General features: G+C 39.7%; 1 protein-coding gene across 10 annotated transcripts in view; it reads right to left on the bottom strand.

Annotated features, from left to right (window-relative positions):
* ITGB1 (integrin subunit beta 1) overlaps window positions 1-19,817 on the bottom strand; it is a 61,858-nt gene that overhangs the window by 17,192 nt on the left and 24,849 nt on the right. For all 10 annotated transcript variants that reach the window (XM_036350850.1, XM_036350859.1, XM_036350868.1 and 7 more), the window contains 5 exons: window positions 12,735-12,801; window positions 9,964-10,049; window positions 6,875-7,097; window positions 4,727-4,897; window positions 2,756-2,994 (listed from right to left, as the gene is read on the bottom strand). In XM_036350850.1, coding sequence (XP_036206743.1) covers window positions 2,756-2,994; window positions 4,727-4,897; window positions 6,875-7,097; window positions 9,964-10,049; window positions 12,735-12,801 — 786 coding nt within the window. Of the gene's footprint in view, window positions 1-2,755; window positions 2,995-4,726; window positions 4,898-6,874; window positions 7,098-9,963; window positions 10,050-12,734; window positions 12,802-19,817 lie in introns of those variants that run through there.

Genomic DNA, 19,817 nt, shown 5'->3' with positions numbered 1-19,817 from the left:
TTGATTTCAGAGAGGAAGGGAGAGGCGGAGAGAAACAGAAACATCAATGATGAGAGAGAATCATTGATTGGCTGCCTCCTGCATCCCCCCCTGCCCCCACTGGGAATGGAGCCCACAAGCTGGGCATGTAACCTGACTGGGAATTGAACCATGACCTCCTGGTTCATAGGTCGATGCTTACTGAGCCCTGCCCAACAGGCTCAGCCCATATCTTTACCTTTCTGATGCTGTCTTGTTCCCTTCCATCCTCTATCCTTGCTCTATCTTCTACAGCATATACTTCCTTTAGGGCCCTCCATATTAGGCCTTCCGTTTTTAAGCACAGAAAAAAAAAATCTCCAAAGACTTGCCCTGCTTAATTCCATCATTCTAACACATCAGTACTGTTTACTTATTCGTTTATTTTATTTTCCACAAAGAATTTAACGTAGTCGTAAAATCTTTTTCTCTCTCAGTAATTTTGTAATTATGTTTATCTAAATTTACTGAATACATCTGTTTATGTCCTCATAAGACTGTAAATTCCTTGAAGGCAGAAATTAAGTTTATTAATGCTGGCAACTCAGTAGAACATATGTCTCTTTTGCATCTAGAGTGAGTGAACAGTTACTCTCAGTTAGCGTAACAATCAGAAAGATAGTAGTGGCCATAAATATTATGGCTTGCTTTAATCCCACAAGCTGAGGCAAAGTCAGAGGTAGCCCAGAGAATGCTCTCTCTCACCAGTGAGCTGCTAACAGGACCACAAATGAATGGCTGGAAAAAAAAGAGTTGTCAGGCTAGGCACTACCTAAATTACTCTTTCTTTCCCTTTAAAAGCAGGCTACCTTTAAATTGCAACTACCCAGAGAGATGTCAAAAGTAACAATAATATATTAGTTAATTATCTGCTGAGTGCTTAGTGGCACTTTAGATGGATTACTATATTTAAATTTCATAATATGCCTAATGAGGTATATCTATTATTATCCCTTCTTAAAGAAAAGGAAACAACCCTCCAGAATAGGTAAGTAAATTCCCTGAGATCAGTAGTGATGGAAAAATTTGAAGTCATGTTCTAATAGTCCAAAGACTGCTCTCTTAATCACTATACCATGGTGTTATATTATATTATTATCTTAGATATCATTAGCACCCTAGCAAAAATTGTTTGAAAAGTAACCATTAAGAAACATCTGGAATCAAGGAGGGACTTCTAGGGAATAGGAGTACTACAAGGAAAAAAGGGGAGGAATGATACAATAGTAGGTACTTAAGACAAACATTACCCAAGTGCCTATCAATAGACAAGTGGATAAAAAAGCTGTGGTGCACACACAATGGAATACTACTGGGACATAAAAAAGAATGAAATCTCATGAATGGATCTAGAGGATATTATACTAAATGAAATAAGTCAGATAGAGAAAGACAAATACCAATGATTTCACTAACATGTGGAATCTAAAGAACAAAATATACAAATAAACAAAATAGAAACAGACTCATAGATACAGAGGACATACTGATGGTTGACAAAAGGGAAGAAAGTTGGGGGATTGGGTGGAAAAGGTAAAGGGATTAAGAAGTACAAATTGGTAGTTAGAGAATAGTCACAGAGATATAAATTAAGCATAGGGAATATAGTCAATAATATTGTAACAACTATGTATGGATCCTTGAAATATCAGGGATCACTCTGTAAAGTACATGACTAGTCTAACTATTATGCTGTACATTATCTACCTCACAATGTTTTCTAATTTCAGCTTCAAGTACCTCACTATAAAGTCATCCCAAAATCTTCAGCTAGTAAATGGATCATAAAATTCTAATCACTAATATAACGCTACTACTGAAAATCTTGTAATTAAAATTACAGCCCTAGCCAGTTTGCCTCAGTGAATAGAGCACTGGCCTGCTGACTGAAGGGTCCTGGGTTTGACTCTGGTCAGGGGCACACGCCCAGGTTTCAGTCTCGATCCCCAATAGCGGGGATGCAGGAGGCAGCCGATCAATGATTCTCTCTCATCACTGATGTTTCTCTCTCTCTCTCCCTTTCCCTTCCCCTCAGAAATCAATAAAAAGTATGTATTTTTAAAAATTACAAATATTATGTCTTCTCAAAATATTATGTTCTCGGCTTACAAATTAGGAGAAAGGTAAGTGTGAGAAACATCAATTGGTTACCTCCCATACATGCTCCGACTGAAGATCGAACCTGCAAGCTGGGTATGTACCCTAACAGAGAATTAAACTGCGACCCTTTGGTGCATGGGACAACACTCTAACAAACTGAGCCACACCAGCCAGGGCTAGGGAAAGGTATATTTTAAAGATGATAAGCAGAAGAACGTTGATCAAAGGAAAATGACACCCGAGACAGTGATCCATTTGAGCACTTTTAATGCTACTGTGATACCTCAGATGACCTCAATTCCATTTCTGGCACAAAGCCAGAAAGTCAAGTTACCTAGGTCTCTTCTAAAAACCTAGACCACCAGCTGAAGTGCCCAACTGTTTCAAATGGTAAGCATTCTGGATTTTTAAAACCCTGTATAAATGAACTAAGTGACTAGTTCAAATAGAGACATGATTACATATGCTTTTATAAAGCACTTACGGTTGGAGGAAATTTAAGGGACTAAATTCTGTACTTCTCTGGAATAACTGAGTATGATATGGTAATAAAGATAATTTTTCCCATTAACTGACAGTAAAATCACACTAAAATTCACACAAATAATATTCCTTTGTAGAAAATGAATGCACTGACCCCACAAACTGCAACTTGCATGATTGCATCAAAACCACCTTCTGGAGAATCCAAATTTCCAGATATGCGCTGTTTACCAACAAGATCATTAAATACTCCCCCTTTATCAGTAAGACTGAGCACATTTTTGTAGCTAAATGGGCTGGTGCAGTTCTGTTCACTTGTGCAAGGGTTCTTGAGCTTAGCTGGTGTTGTACTAATGTAAGGCATCACAGTTTTCTCCACAAATGAGCCAAACCCTGTGTAGGAAAAATGCATAAAGAGAAATGGATGGATAGATGAATGGATAAATTTGCATTAAAAAAAAATCAAGAATGTTACCACATGTAAGTCAATCTTTTTCCTTACAAGAAATAACAAGATTTTTTAATAATAAGGTTTCAAAGGAGATCATTACAATAGGAAAAATCCAGGTCTGAAGTGAGAGTAGGCTATACTGGCTGGTGCAATCATATTAATTAGTAATGAAATAGAATCTGAATACTCAACATGTTCATAAAATAAATCAACAAATTAATGACTAAATTCCTGAACACAAGCATGCATTTCATTATCCATTTGGTAGAATATCAGCCCTCCACATCCGTGGGTTTTGCATGTGCAGATTCAACCAACTGCAGATCAAAAATATTTTTAAAAATCTCAGAACATTACAAAAAGCAAACATTTGAATTTGCCATGCACCAAGCACTATGACGAACTCATATGAATAAGGTGACAAGTAGGCAGATCCTGCTGTTGCCTAAATGAAAATACCATCCTATATAATAAAGAGGGAATATGCAAATTGACTGTCACAAAAGATGGTGGCGCCCACAGTGGAGGCGGGGTTTCCATAACACAAGATGGCTGCACTCACAGTGGAGGCTGAGTTCCCATAACGTGCCTTAACGAGCAATCAGCAGGGGTCTGAGGCTGCATGGTGCTGGTCTGGGGCAGGGGACCTGAGGCTGCGCCTCCCCCGCCTGGTGGGACTTGAAAGGGGACCCTCAAGGTGCACCTCCTGCCCCAGTGCTGGGTCAGGGGACCTCAGGCTGCTCCCCTTTCCCCCAGGGCCAGGGAACCTCAGGCTGTGCCCCCCACCGTGGCGCCGGGAGACCTGAGGTTGCGCCTCCCCGCCCAGTACCAGGCCAGGGGACCTAAGGCTGCGCCCCCCGCCTAACAGGGCTTAACGGGAGACTGGAGGCTGTGCCCCCGACCCGGGCGGGGCTTGACGGGGGATCTCAGACTGTGCCCCCTCTGCCCAACGGGGCTTGATGGGGGATCTCAGGCCACGTCCCCCACCCAGTGCAGCTTGACGGGAGACCTGAGGCTGCGCCCCCTGTCTGGCGGGGCTTGATGGGGGACCTGAGGCTGCACCCTCCACCCTGCGGAGCTTGACAGGGGCCCTGAGGCTGCACCCCTTACCCAGCAGGGCTTGACAAGGGTGGGGCTGGCCAGATCTGGATCTCGCCCAGTGGGGGTGGGGCTGGCTGGGTCTGGCGCGATTTTGAGGCACCACGGGTGGGCGGGGACTAGACTCTGGGTCCCATGGTGTGACCCAGACTCTGACAGAAGGAAGATTTTCATATACATTTTACTAATTTTCTTTCATCTCTGACACTTCTATTATAGAGAATGGGCAAATAGTATTAAAATATTTCCTCTAATTAATCCCCTTTTAATGTGCATAAATTTCATGCTCCAGGCCACTAGTTCTTTTTATAAGGGACTTGAGCATCCTTGGATTTTGGTATCCTGGAGCCAATACCCAGTGGATATGAGGCAAAACTATAATCTGTGTCAAATAACATGGTAGTATACATAAGAGAGGAATAAGAAAACAGAAAAATTATTAGATGTGTGACAAAATGATCAGTCCTTTCTGAAAGAAAAGGCTAAAACCTGACCTTATTTATCTCATAAGTATGTGGTGAAGAACAAAACTGCCAAGATTTATACAAATGAAAATTATTTTTTCAATATCCCCACCTATTCGGAAGTCCGAAGTAATCCTCTTCATTTCATTCATCAGATCTGTTCCAAGACTTTTTACATTCTCCAAGTCATCTTTCATAGAGTAAGAAAGGTCCATTAGGTAGTAGAGATCAATGGGATAGTCTTCAGCTCTCTTGAATTTTAATGCAAATGTTTGAGGCTCCCCTAATTAAACAGATATTAGAAAATGAAATTAGCTTGTTAACAATAAAAGCAATGAGGAAAACCAAATAGACTGTATTTGCAAGGTAAACACCATAAAATGAAATGTATTATTGCTGTATTTTTCACAAAATTCCATATGTAATACAATGGGTGTGTATTCAATTTCATTCACAAATATTTAAAATGCCAGAGCCTGGGGATACAAGATGAAAAAGACAACATCCCAAATCCATAGTAAGTAAAACAGACAAAAATGGTTGATTTATAACTAGCACAGAGGAAAACAAGTAGATGGAAAAACATAAATGAGACTGGGGTGGTTGAGAAGGGCACATTATAAGGAACACCTGACTTTTTAAAGTTTGAAGTTCTAAATCAAGACTGTTCTCGCCGAAACCGGTTTGGCTCAGTGGATAGAGCGTCAGCCTGCGGACTGAAAGGTCCCAGGTTCGATTCCGGTCAAGGGCATGTACCTGGGTTGCGGGCACATCCCCAGTAGGAGATGTGCAGGAGGCGGCTGATCAATGTTTCTCTCTCATCGATGTTTCTAACTCTCTATCTCTCTCCCTTCCTCTCTGTTAAAAATCAATAAAATATATTTAAAAAAAAAAAAAAAGAAAAAAGACTGTTCTCTGTTTAATGGGATCCTACTATATGCAAATAACATACTCTATTTTTTTACTTTAGAAAACCTGGTAAAAAGTTTAAAAAATGACTTACAGAGACAAAGAGACTTGTTAAGAAACTACAGGAAAAATCTAAGACAGTGAAAGTCTGAATGGAAACAGTGAGGAAGGAGAAGAGAGATGAGTAAGAGTGATAGGTATAATTCACTTAGAAAATACACGAGAAGGTTTGAGTGGAAAAAAAATCATAAAAATTTTAACTTGTAGTCCTAGCCAATTTGGGTGGATAGAGCATTGACCTGTGGGTCTAGGGTTCTATTCTGGTCAAGGGCACATAGCGAGGTTGCAGGCTTAATCCCTGACCCTGGTCAAGGCACATGTGGGAGGCAACCAATCAATGTGTTTCTTTCACATCAATGTTACTCTCTTTCTTTTTCTCCCCCTCTCTTTCACTCGATCTAAAAATCAATGAAAAATATCCTCGAGTATGGATTAACAACAACTACCTTGTAGATTATTTCTATGCAAATTTCTAGTACATAATTCAATAAATGGGTTTGAAGCTTAAGAGAAAACTCTGTGTGACAGTATACAAATGGTTTTAAAGCCGTAAGAGGAAAGCCTACAACTAGGAGGACTGCAAAGAGAAAGGAAGACAAAAAGACACAAAAAAAGAGATTAGAAAGCAGGATTAAGAAAAACTACGAGTGATACCAGAGAAGTCAAGAGAAAGAGCATTTCAGAAGGCTCTAAGGCATCAGTTGGTACAGAAAGGTTAAAAAGAAAAAGGCCCCCCCCGCAACAAGGGTACACTAGACTTGGTGGTTCAAGGTGATGGTAGAGCTTTGTCAGAACAGGCTTAGAAGCAAAAGCTTGACTGCACCAAGTTGAAGAGTAAATGGGAGTGGAAATCAGGGACACAAGTAATGTGCACCACTCTTTTGAAAGAAAGGGGATGGACCTTGGAAGGAGTGGGAAGAGGGCTTGTGTTTTGTTGTTGTTGAGATACGAGGTTGCTACAGATTCTGATAAAAACCTTAATAATTTAACAATACTAAACATATACAAAGGAAAAATATAGGCTAAAATGCTGTCTGCATATATGAACACTTTTATTTTTAAAACCCATTAAATCTTTCTTAATCTTTAACAATTATTATTTCAAGTATGTATTACAAATTGTTATGTCTGGAAAAACATGTCTGAAATTTAATGTATTCCACATTTCTACTTGAGAGCCAGTCCACATAAGAAAATGAACGCTCAACAGAAACTGATAAGAGACTTATATAAAGTTGTTGTCAAAAAGCTCAAGTAGAAACAAAGGTATCCACAGAATTAGATTTCTTACCTGATCGTAATTGCAAAACCAACTGCTGTGGTTGGATCTGCGTAATATCTTCCGGTTTGAGCTTCTCTGCAGTTCCTTTGCTACGATTGGTTACATTTTTATTTTTCTTTATATCTTTGGAACCTCTGGGATTTTCTATATCATCTGGATGACAACCCTTCTTTTTTAAGGCTTCTAAATCATCACATCGTGCAGAAGTAGGCATTCCTTCTTGTAAAAATGTCTAAGTGACATATAAAATATAGGTATAAATAAAAAGGTCAAATCTTTTACTTAATTGCAAATACACAATCAAATTGTGCAAATCAAGTGACATATCGAATGTACTTAACTTCTGGTTTTTGAACAAAATGTTTCCTTCATCCAATCCATAATAAGTGCTCTTGTTTATGTACTTAATTTCTGGTTTTTAAACAAAATGTTTCCTTCATCCAATCCATAATAAGTGCTCTTGTTTATAAACAAAAGTATAGGCCCGGTGCACGAATTCGTGCACCAATGGGGTACCCCAGCCTGGCCTGCGGGATCCAGCCCAGACTGGCTCTCTGACATCCACTGAGGGGTCGGAGAGAGACGCGGGAGGGAGTTTGAACAGCCAGGGAGGGACCATGGGAGGGCTCCAGTGCGTGTCCAGCCCATCTCGCTCAGTCCCGATCAGCTGGACCCCAGCAGCAAGCTAACCTACCGGTCGGAGCATCTACCCCCTGATGGCCAGTGCACGACACAGCGAGTAGTTGAGGCCTTAGCATATCATTAGCATATTATGCTTTGATTGGTTGAATAGCAGACTGGACAACCAGACACTTAGCATATTAGGCTTTTATTATATAGGGTATTTCCCTGGAAAGTAATACTGTTTTTACTAATATATTATTAGTAATTTATTATTTTAATAATACTTAGGAGTGATCTAAGTGTACATTTTAATTATGCCATCTGCAAATTCAGAGTATCTAATAAAATAATTTATTTAGTGAAATCACTAATTCAGCATGGTTAACATCCACTAATAATGTATATACAACCAAATATCAAATATTTTTCCTTAAGAAAATTCCTTAGAAGCCTCTCATATTATGTAGCATTCTCCACCATAATAACCTTAAACAATATATTGCAGAAAACATGTTATCCTAAAAGCCTCTTTATTAATGATGTCATTTTAAACCAAAAGAAGAAATTTAGCACAAATTTAGTATTCTTGGAGGTTTAAAACAATTTTAAGTATTGGCTATTACTGTAAACAATACAATAAGTGATTATATGACAAGGGTTATGAATATATTTCGACAAGGTAAACTGTAAAAATAGAAAAGATCGTAATGGTATGTAAATGGTACTTGTGGCTTGGGGCAAAATTCCCAGTAGTGATATGATTTCAGAATGTGTTATACATCAACAACTTAGATGGAAATAAAAATTGTATCAGATGACCGAAGTACCTTAGTAAAAATAAAAACACTGCTTTTATTTAAGATGTATATAAAAGATTTTGAATAACACGTTTTCATGAAATGTGAGGGGAAAAAAAAATGTGCGTGTATGTGTGTATGATTTTTAAATGTGTACATATAACTAAATCAATTATTATAATAGACATTTGACATATATCCCTAAAATTTTTATATTTAGTAAGTCAAAAATTTTTTAAATCTTAACATTGGGAAAATGAGAAAATGCCTTTCATTTGTGGTCACTTATGTTCACTTTGATATGGTATTTTATAATCTACCAATTTTATGGTGTTGTATATAGTTAGAACACTTAAATACAAAAAACAAACAGTGGTTTTGATCAGTTGTTTTTCAAGGGAAACATAAGCCTAAATGAGAACATTTAAATAATTAGAAAAACAACTGGAAAAAAAAACGTGCCATGGATCAGATGGTTCAAAGTTGTACTGTTTTTATGTATTATCAAACTTAAATTACTACCTAGTATATTATTACTTTCCAAATATTAGCCAATTTGGAAATCATAACATGTAAGTAAAATGTCATTAAACATATTCCAAAATAGCCTTTAATAATTGAAGAATTATGCTACACAGATCAAAGGCTACACTACTTAAATAGTTTGGGTAGGATAACTGTCATCTCTGGACAAACTATAACCCTAATAAAATGGATACTGTTGATGATAGTAGCTACCACTCATTTAGAACCTTCTAAGTGAAACTGTAATTAAGTTCAGCACTTTCTCTTTCCTCCATTGTCTCCAATTTAATTCCAGAATACTATTTTTAGGAGAACAGAAAGTAACCAAAATTTTGAAATAACAAAACAAAAACCTCTCATTTTGTCTTTCATATGGTCAAACCAAATTTGACCAGTTATGTCTATAAAACGGATACTTGAAATGTGGAGGTCAAATGACTGAATAAAAACAAATAATAAGTTTTGACCTTCTGATATTCACTCTGAATAAATTATATATTTTCAAAATGACTTTCCTTCAATTCCTGTTCTAATCCATCCATTCATTTATTGGTTTGTTTATTCATTCCTTCATTCAACATTCAGTAAGCTATTGTGGAAGGTTCCATGTTAAGCAATAGAGATGACAAAAGTGAATAAAATTTAAACCCTAACTTCAATAGTTCACAAATCAATTAGGATGTAAATCAATTCCATATTAGTTTAACTCAAATATAATTAGAAAGATTAATTTATACCTCTCCCATCAATAAAAGGGAAAACCCTAAAATAGTCAAATTAAATGGCTAGAGTTTTAGGGGCAGCTATCCAATGGAAATATAATACATTCCACAAAGGTGAGCTATATATAAAATAATGATTTTTAAAAGTATTAATAATGTTGAAATACTAATATATCTTCAAACTTTGGTATTTATTTGAGGCTTACAGCAATTCTCAATTTGAACCACCCATACTTCAAGTGTTCAAGTCACATGAGGTGTTGATCAGCACAACTCTAGACCAACATACAATACTGTACACAGAGTTGACCCTTATTCAACAAACATTGCTTTAAATGAAAATTCACATCGAGCTCTTCCAAGGATACAGTTGTATGTAACACTAAATGACTAGAGAATAAATGGAAAGAATTTGTGCTGTCTTACTTACCGAATTTGTACACCATCCACAATTTGGCCCTGCTTGTATACATTCTCCACATGATTTGGCATTTGCTTTTAAACATCTATTTTCATCTGTCAGGGAAAAAAAGAATAGACCACTTTACTTGATATGTCAAGAGAGAAAATAATAAAAAATCAGGATCACAATGACAAATAATTCAATATATATATGAACGTTAAATATGAATACTATGATCTAGACCTGCCCTAAAGAGTCCCCAAAGAGAAGTGATTCTGGGTTACCTTAACACAAAGCCATAAAAGGACGGTTATCTTTCTTGTCTTCTATAGCAAGGACTACGTAGAATTATTAATGCACATTTATCCTTTTTGCCAAAGGCATAATTCCAGATCTATCAGATTGAATGGTCATAATTTTCCGTTTTCTTACAAATGGGCAAAGCATACTTCATTTAAGTCATATCGCCATACCCTGAACAGTTTTCCCTTCATTTTTATTATGTTGTTAAGCTGATTAACATTTTTATTATGTTAAATATTTGAAAAGTTCATATTCATCCAAGCCAAAATCCCATGACTTATCAGGCTCTGTGTTCAAAGTATGTTTTACAATTCTTTAATCTAAATATCAGCATGCCTTTCATGTGGTAAACACTGACATGGACTGTCTCCAATGTGTCTTTTCAGATTATGCTCATTATGGAAAATTTGAAAAATACATAAAAACATAAAGAAAAGAAACCTAAAAATCAGCCATAATCTGCTCATAAGATATAACTACTATTAACAATTTGTATATATCTTTCCAGGCTTTACTCATATAAATAGATAAAAAAAATCAAGAATGCATAATATATATATAAATGAAATTGAGGACATACATTTTGTGTACTACTTCTTATACTTTAGCCTGAGTACCATTATAAATTCTTCAAAATGATGCCTTTTAATAATTGCTTATTTCATTATATTGCACCCCATTTAGTGAAAAAACTTCTGTTCACACATCCTTACTCACATGCACACACAAACCCCTGAAACACATATGTACATAGATGCACCCACTCAGATGATCCCATTCTTATAATATAAAACTCTATTTTTTATCATAGATTTTTAAAAACATACTGAGTTGAAGAATATTAATGGTTTTAAAATCCTTGATACACACTAATTTCTACCCAGAATTAATATTCTCACAAGCAATATACAAATAGCATTTCATTAACTGGTATTTAATTAATGCACTAAGTAATTAATGTAAAATTTTCAACATCACTAATATAAATTTTTTTACTCATTTAATAGGTATAAATTAGAATATCAATTCATTGTCAATTACTTAAGATCTCTCATTTTTTCATATTTTTACTGACCATATCTTTTGTAAATTTTCTATCTTTTGCAAGTTTTTCTATTATGTTCATATGTTTTTATTGGATCTCTACACATGATAAAAAAATTAAACCCTTTTTTGATTTTCTTATTGTGGATGATGTTTTGACATATAGATATTTTGGGATTTTTATGTTGTTGGTTTTATGAATTTCAAAATTATCAATATTTCCTTTATGATTTCTTTCTTCATTTTTCTGTGTTGTAAGACCTTCCTATCTTGAGATAAAATAACTGCTCTACAGTGCATTTTTTTAGAATTGGAGAACAGCATTCTATTATTTCAGATGTGGACGCACCATGGTTTCTAAGAGGATTAAATACATTTTTGTTTTTATTTTCCACTCCTCTACTAACAACGCCAACATTTTTCAAGACTTTTTGATCAAAGAGTAGGAACATCTACTAGTCAACTGTTCCTCGGGTTTCAGTTTTTTAGAGCATAATAGAGAGTTTATAATCTACCATTCTACACTTTTCTTCTAAATATATTACATGTCATTGCTTTTTCTATGCTCAAATCACTCTACTACATTCTCAAAAGTTTTTTCTGTAGTGTATTGCCGCAACTTTCGCAGCAGGGTTCAAGATCTGAAGGAGGGGCCTTCAGACGCACAAATGAAAATGCTATACAAGAAATATGAATTTAGAAGGCATTGGGGGCCAGTTGGAGTCTCTTTCTTGAAGAGACACATTGACTTCTAGCCTGGTCTGCTATTTATTTACTTGACTACACATTTAACCTTTAGCAATGCATACAGGCATATCAAAGGTAAAGTTTGGTAAACAGTAAAAGGTTTATCAGGTCAGGGAATTGCCTTGAGCCACCATTATATCAACAAATGAGGTGCTTAGCATCAGCCCTGCTAACACCCAAGGTCCAAATGCCTTCTGCGTTTCTTGGTGCACTGACAGTATTGGCAAGAGGTGGCTTCCTGCAGTGTATTATCTCTATATATAAAAGCCTAAGCGACTGAATGACTGGTCAACTGGTCGCTATAATGTGCACTGACCACCAGGGGACAGATGCTCAACGCACATGATTGTTCTCCCTCCTGTCTGGATCGGACCTGTGGTGATCAGTCTGAACCCGGCTATCAGACATCCCCCGAGAGGGTGCAGGCCAAGCCGAGGGACCTTACCGGTGCAAAAATCTGTGCACTGGGCCTCTAGTATCTTATCATTTTAGCATTTCACTTACTGACCTGCCTACCATCTTTCTGGGTGGCAAAGGTGAGGGGCCTTGCAGGCCATAGTAAGGACCTTGCCTTTTACTCTAAGTGAGATATTGCAGGGCTTTCAAATGGATCAGCAGGATCTGATTTAGGTCTTCCTGTTATATAACTGGTCAAAAAGCCATACAAGATACTGAAATGAAAACAAATATGATTTTTTATTTACCTGCTTGGCCAAACACATAGCAAACTGAACTGATCAGTCCAATCCAGAAAATCAGTTGTAAATTCATCTGAAATATAAAATGTACATTATATTTTAAAAATACATTAAACATAAAACATTTCCATCCACCTTACCTTCTGTTGATTTTATAAATGCCTCTCAATCATTTTTTCTCCAACCTTTCTCCACACCCCAGTCATTTTACCTTTCCTCTCCACGAACCTCATCTTTCACCTACATTAACTAAAATAACTTTCATAACAAATCTCCAGAATCTGTTCTTACTTTTCTTCAATTCACATATATTTTAACATATAATTAACAGTACTTCAAAAAAGAGTAGTGGTGGTAAGTATTCCCTAACACTATAAAAGCTATTAACAGTCTTTGTCCTGTGAAATATCTATCTCTATTATTGCCTATGGCTCCTGGGGGCCAAACAGGCATATCCAGAATACAACATCCTCTTACAATTTTTTAACAGTTTTTATTTTTCCTCAGGAGACGACCAATATCCTGTACAAATTACTTCTTTTTAAGAAAATCAACTTTTATGCATGGAGTTAATAAAATATTTAGTTTAATTCCCCACAATTTCTATATCTACAAACTAGACTCCAAAAAGGTGGGGGAGGGAGGGGCATAAGAAACCTAAAAGAGGCTTAAGTTTTACAGAGTCTCTAAAGAAAAATTAAATAATATTTTGTATATTAAGCAGAATAACCCAAACCATTATACACACACACACACACACACACAACACACACACACATATACATACATACACTAGTGTCCCAGTGCATGGACTCGTGCACATTGAAAGGAAATTAATTAGAAGAAATATTTTAATATCTCTATTCACGGCTTGCTAATGAAAAGAAAATAGGATTCTATCGAGTCTCGAATCTACCTACTCCAGGACTTCTGAGGATCAAATGAGAAGAGGCACAGGAAAATACTTCACAAATATTTGGTTAAACTGTAAAATGTTTGCACCTGGCTATAAAGCAAGTTGGGTTCCTGGGTTGAAGAAACTCCAAGGAGGCTAGTCGCTAGGGAGAGGAAGCCAGGTGTTGCTACGTATGATGTTATTACCCGGCACCCACAGCATTTCTGGGCTAGGGCTTCATTTTTTCCCATGGGGTCTTAGCAGCACTGGCTGCGATTTGGTGGAGTGTCACTCTGGGGTGGTGGCGGACTGTGACCCACTTGGGGGAAGCTGAGTGTTGGTTTGTTGGCGCCACGTCCGTGATGCCGTTTATTTTAAAATGGCCAGTGCACGTCATGGCAGCTCCTGCATTGAGCATCTGCCCCCTGGTCATAGCTACTGGTTTGACAGACGAACACTTAGCCTTCTATATATAGAGATAACAATTTTCTGTGAATCAAAGTTTTTACTATATTAATCTATAACTTTCCAGAGTTTGTCAAAGATGGCTACGGCCAGAGGTCACTGATCCTATCCCTTAACTACTTTCTGCTCTGAACTAGCAGCCAGTCAAATAATTATGCATAAATATCTGTCCCTACCATATAAAAAAACAAACACAGATGACAAAAAAAAAAAAAAGGAGAGCTCTACTAGTTATCAAATAAAAAGAAATGAAAGCAATATAAGGTAAACTAGCAAGCAAAAAAAAAAGGGGGGTCTTTTTTTACCTAACAAAACTTACTGCAGAAGACTGAGAGAAACCAGATATGGCTCTATATAATATGGGGGGAAATAATTTAACAACCTACATCAAAAACCATGAAAATATGTTTCTACCCTCTGAAATAGCAATCTAGCTATTGGGAATTCATCCTAAGGAAATAATTAAAAATATAAGAGGGATACACATACACAGTAAGTACAGAACTCAAGGGTGGAAATAGGTTTCCAATTGTTTGTATGGAAATAATACAATAATTACTAAATAATAATATAAGAATAAACTGTGTTTCCATATTCACAACTGTAAAGCAACTTTTACCCAACTCTATATATTTACAATAGGTGAAAGTGCAAACATCCTCTTCCCCAAAATAGGGCAATGGCTAATTGCACCAACTTAATAGACCTATCAAAGTCATAAGAATAATAAAATGAAGTAACATCAAAAGGTTTAAAGAATAATTTTGGATGGAAGGTATACATTAACATAACAGGTATGCAAAAATAACAGCATATAAAGTAACCCAAGAGATCTTCAGATGACAAAGAGCTGTACACACAATATAGATAATGGATTTACTTGTTTTTTTTTAAACTGTCATAGTCTTTTCTTTTATGGATGAGTAGCTGTGTGCAATTATTGACTTGGTAAATTTCCTTCATTTAGCAAACATGTTTTTTTAAAAAACCTCCATCTTCAAGATCTTACATTCCAGGATGCAATTTCCATAGCTCCCAGACAGTGCTTCAAAGTTGTCTCAGAGCACCCAGGATACTTGCATTTTTCCTGCTGTGAACAGTTGTCCCCTTTTCTCTGTTAGCTTTCCAGAGAAAAGCGATAATAATGTTCATAGTCATCCACTCTGCAACTGTGCTCAGACTAGCCAAGTTCTGTTATTCCAGGAACTTACAGTTGTGCTTATATATCAGTGACTGCATCCAAAAGACCAATAAAACTGTCACAGAAGTGTGAAATGCCTAACAGTTCACCTTTTAAGGCCTGCCTAAAAGATGCAACATGTAATAAATCCATGTAGGCCATAATTCTAAGCAACTCAAATGTTATCAATTCCAAAGCTGTGACTAAAAGGACCTGGAACATTAAGACTCCCAAGGAAACGCATGACTATGACAAATGGAGCATCAAGGGCAGTTTCTGCACAAAGGCCATATATGGACTGATATGTGTTTCTTAGGGATACTTCTCAGGCTATTTCAAGGACCACTAGACTACCTTGAGAAACCTCTTAAAATATTACACACTTCAGAGAATTACCACTAAGATAAAGTTATTAGGTAACAGAAAATGTTTCCTAACATTCTTAGGTTACATAGTTTTAAAATATTTCTTTAAATGCCATCATCCTCCTATAAACTTTGCCAAGCCAAAGATCAGCCTTTTGAAAACATCAGGCCTCTGGAAGAGCTCAAACCCAGAAGCAGACAAATCAAGACTTCAGTGTTGAAGCACAGCTGAGAGAACAAGGACAACATCCAAGAACAGCTCAAGGACAAATGTCAGCTCTCCAGTGACTGGTCAGCATACTGGCAAAACAGTCACTGGCTGGTGATGTAAAAGGCCAGGATTTCTGTCCAGAAAACAGAAGCCACAGGAGATAGAAGACAGAAGTTAAAAATAAAGAAGAGCGATGAGGACAATAAGGTTTAGAAGAGAGCATGGCTAGAAGTGGCCACCAGGAAAGTCAGCAGCAGAGAGCTGGATAGTGAAGAGGAAGTACAGAGAAGACTCAAAAGCCTCCCCACCCAATCGTGACAGTCTTTAAAGGTACAAGATACTTCTGCACCTGTATGGGGAAGAAGGACACACCAAGAGCTTCCTAAGGCAGCACTTCCCAAAGTGTGGTGCAGGGAACAATTGCATCAGATTTACCCGGTGCCCACTGCACACATAAAAACCACCATCTTGGGAATGGGGCTTGTGCTGTACTTCCGGGAATTCTTACACTGAGAAAAGGTGGCCTAAGGAGTTTGCCATCAAGAACATTCCACAGAGAACAGTATATATTAGGGGCCAACAGGGAGAGATGTCTTCAGATATTATCCTGACCCTATCTTTTGTAACCTCTTACATTCAAAGGTCTAGAAATAGTTGTCTACACTGGTCTCCAATTCAAAACCTCTTAATCCCTCTGCTATAATTAGTGTCCACATGCTACCATGCATGTATAATTGCTCTTGCAAAAGAAAACTTTCCAGACCTTGCCTTACCCTCTACATTCATTAATTCATTCAAAAATGTCTTGACTGCCTACAATATGCACTTGAGGAGATACAGTAGCTTACGACCCACAAAAATTACATATTTAATACATTTCACCATTATTTCTTAAAACACTCTATTTCCCTGGACCACTGGTGTCTCTGAAAGTTCTTCCTCAGACAACTATGTCAGGTTTGTGCCCTATCTGGAGATACCTCAAGGAATTTTCACTTCAAAGACAAAAATTCAAATAATTACAAAATGACGTGACGGTTTCTATAATGAAGACAAAAACAAAGTGCACTGAGGACCCAAAATATGCCTGGGTATGCTCAGAGGCTTCATGGGAATGGCGATGTTTCCGCCAGAATTAGACATATAAGAAATGGGTTGGCAAATGGAGAAAAGTCTTCTAGGTAAAAAGGTTTGCACATGCAAAGCCATGGAGTCCTGAGAAGAATTCTAATTATTTCTTTTCAACCTTAATTTCTAAACATGTTTGGGTGATTATACACCTCCACAAATGGAACTGTCTCACTCTACCTTTAGAGGAAGAAGACCAGAAAAAAAGTCTATATATATATATATAAAACCCTAATATGCAAATAGCTTGAATGGTAGAACTGAACAACCAGTCGCTATGAGATGCGCTGACCATCAGGGAGCGTGCGTGAAACACGGTGGGCGTCGGCAGCAGGTGGCAGTGCACAGAACATGGCGGGCATCGGCCACGGTGGGATGGTGGAGCAGATGAGTGGGGGCGCCAGACCAAGGTGGGGCACCGGTTGCTGTCATCAGGGCGAGCCTCTGGTGGTTACTGAAAATTCTTTGCTCCTGCACGCCGTGGTCCTGCCCAGCACTCGCACCTGATTCCGGAGCCATCCCCGCTCACACCCACTGCCGGTGCCCGACTTGGGCCCCGATTGCTTGGTGCCATCAGTGGGTGCCAGTTGTGGCTGGTGGCCCTGGTCGCCCCTCAGGGCTTCTCCACCTCCCCCTGCTCCTGAGGGGTAATAGGGGCCAACTGTCGCACCTGCTGTTGGCAATGGCCCTGTTCACACACACTGCTGGCACCGGCCCCAATGGCTCCATGCCATTGGTGGGTGCGAAAGGCCCAGCACTGTCAGCGCGTGAGAGTGGTGGCAGCGGGAGCAGGGCTACCAGCAGACAGGGGACCGGGGGCCATGGTGGGAGGGGTTGGGCAGGGGCACGAAGGATGGGCTGAGACCCGCCCCTGTGCCCACTGCAGCCTCGCAGCCCACAGTTCCTTCAAAGGTGCACAAATTCTTTCACTGAGCCACTAGCCTATCTACACTAATAAAAGAGAAACATGGTAATTGGCGTACGACCGCTACCCTTTTCATTGGCTAATCAGCGAGATATGCAAATTAACTGTCAGCCAAGATGGCGGCCGGCAGCCAGGCAGCTTGAAACTAACATGAGGCTTGCTTGCCTCAGTGACGGAGGATCGTTGGAGGAAACCAACATTCCCCGCCTGCGGCTGCAGGCCTCTCAGAGAGCAGTTTAAGAAACATTGTAACAAATACCACCAGACTTCAGCCAGCAGATTCGCAACATTGTAAGCAAAGGCCAGAAACCTACTTTCAGCCGCAGGAGGCCTAAGAGCTGGAGCCAAGCCTCAAGGTAAAGCTGGCCCAGAATAAAAAAAAGAAAAAGAAAAAAAGGAGTGGTTGGGAACTTTAGTCACTCCCAGCCTGAAAACAGCCCTCAGCCCCTCACCCAGACTGGCCAGGCACCCCAGTGGGGACCCCCACCCTGATCCAGGACACCCTTCAGGGCAAACCAGCCGGCCCCACCCATGCACCAGGCCTCTACCCTATATAGTAAAAGGGTAATATGCCTCCCAGCACCGGGATCAGCGTGGCAGGGGGCAGTGCCCAAACCCCCTGATCGCCCTGTGGCTCTGTGTGTGACAGGGGGCGGGGCCCCAACCCCCTGAGCAGCCCTGCTCTGTGCCTGATAGGGGGGAGCTCCCCAACGCCCCACCCCCCCCACGGGCCCTGCTCTGTGTGTGATGGGGTAGAGACATAACCTCCCCATCGGCCCTGCCCTGAGTGTGAGAGTGGCGGCACCCCAACCCCCTGATCGGCCCTGCTCTGTGGGTGATAGAGGGCGGTGCCCCAACCCCCTGATGGGCTCTGCTCTGTGTGTGACGAAGGCAGCGCCCCAACCCCCGGATTGGCCCTGCTCTGTGCGTGACAGGGGGTGGCGCTGCAACCTCCCCATCGACCCTGCCTTGAGTGTGACAGGGGACAGTGCCCCAACCCCCCAATTGGCCCTACCCTGAGCGTGACTGAGGGTGGCATCGCAACCTCCCAATCTGCCCTGCTCTGTGCATGACGGGGCGGCGCCCCAACTCCCCAATCGGCCCTGCTCTGAGCCCGACCAGGGGTTGCACCTAGGGATTGGGCCTGCCCTCTGCCACCTGGGAGCAGGCCTAAGCCAGCAGGTCGTTATCTCCCGAGGGGTCCCAGACTGCGAGAGGGCACAGGCCAGGCTGAGGGCCCCCCTTTTCCCCCCCGAGTGCACAAATTTTTGTGCACCGGGCCTCTAGTATATATATAAAAAGCTAAGTGACCGGCCAGCTGGCCGGTAGGTATGATGTGCACTGACCACCAGGGGGCAGACACTCAACGCAGGAGCTGCCGTGTGACAATAATTTTGGAGAGTGCCCTCTCGCACTCAGGGACCCCTCGGGGGATATCAGACTGCCGGTTTGGGCCCGATCCCCACAGCCAGGCCGAGGAACCCCCGCCTGCCGGAGGGATCCCTGCTCACTCTGCAGATGCCCTTTGAGCCCCGGCACCGCCCCAGGTGCAGCCGGCCAGGGAGGGACCACAGGAGGTTGGCTCCAGGGCATGTCCTTTCAATGTGCACCAGGCCTCTATTTGTTTATATTATTTGTAGTTAAATCTGGTCAGTGAGATGAGTGATTATTTTATCCTTGTAATTTTCTACAATAAGTATCAATTATGTTAAAATCTCAAAATATTATAGAGGCCAAAAAAAATCCTAAAGTACTTAACTATTTGTGAGGTTTAAATTATAAGTGGGAAATAACAGAAACTGAGGCCAGTGAGGCAGGAGGAATTGGGTTACAGAGAGCCTTCAAAGCCATGCTAAAAGAGTTTAGATTCTATTCAACACATAGTAAAAACTGGGGCAGAGAGGAACCAAGATGGCGGCG

The sequence above is a fragment of the Myotis myotis genome, unplaced genomic scaffold (assembly GCF_014108235.1).
Source record: "Myotis myotis isolate mMyoMyo1 unplaced genomic scaffold, mMyoMyo1.p scaffold_m19_p_1, whole genome shotgun sequence".
Lineage (NCBI taxonomy): Eukaryota > Metazoa > Chordata > Mammalia > Chiroptera > Vespertilionidae > Myotis > Myotis myotis.
Note: the sequence above shows the minus strand (reverse complement) of the source record. Positions and strands in the feature narration are given on the sequence as shown.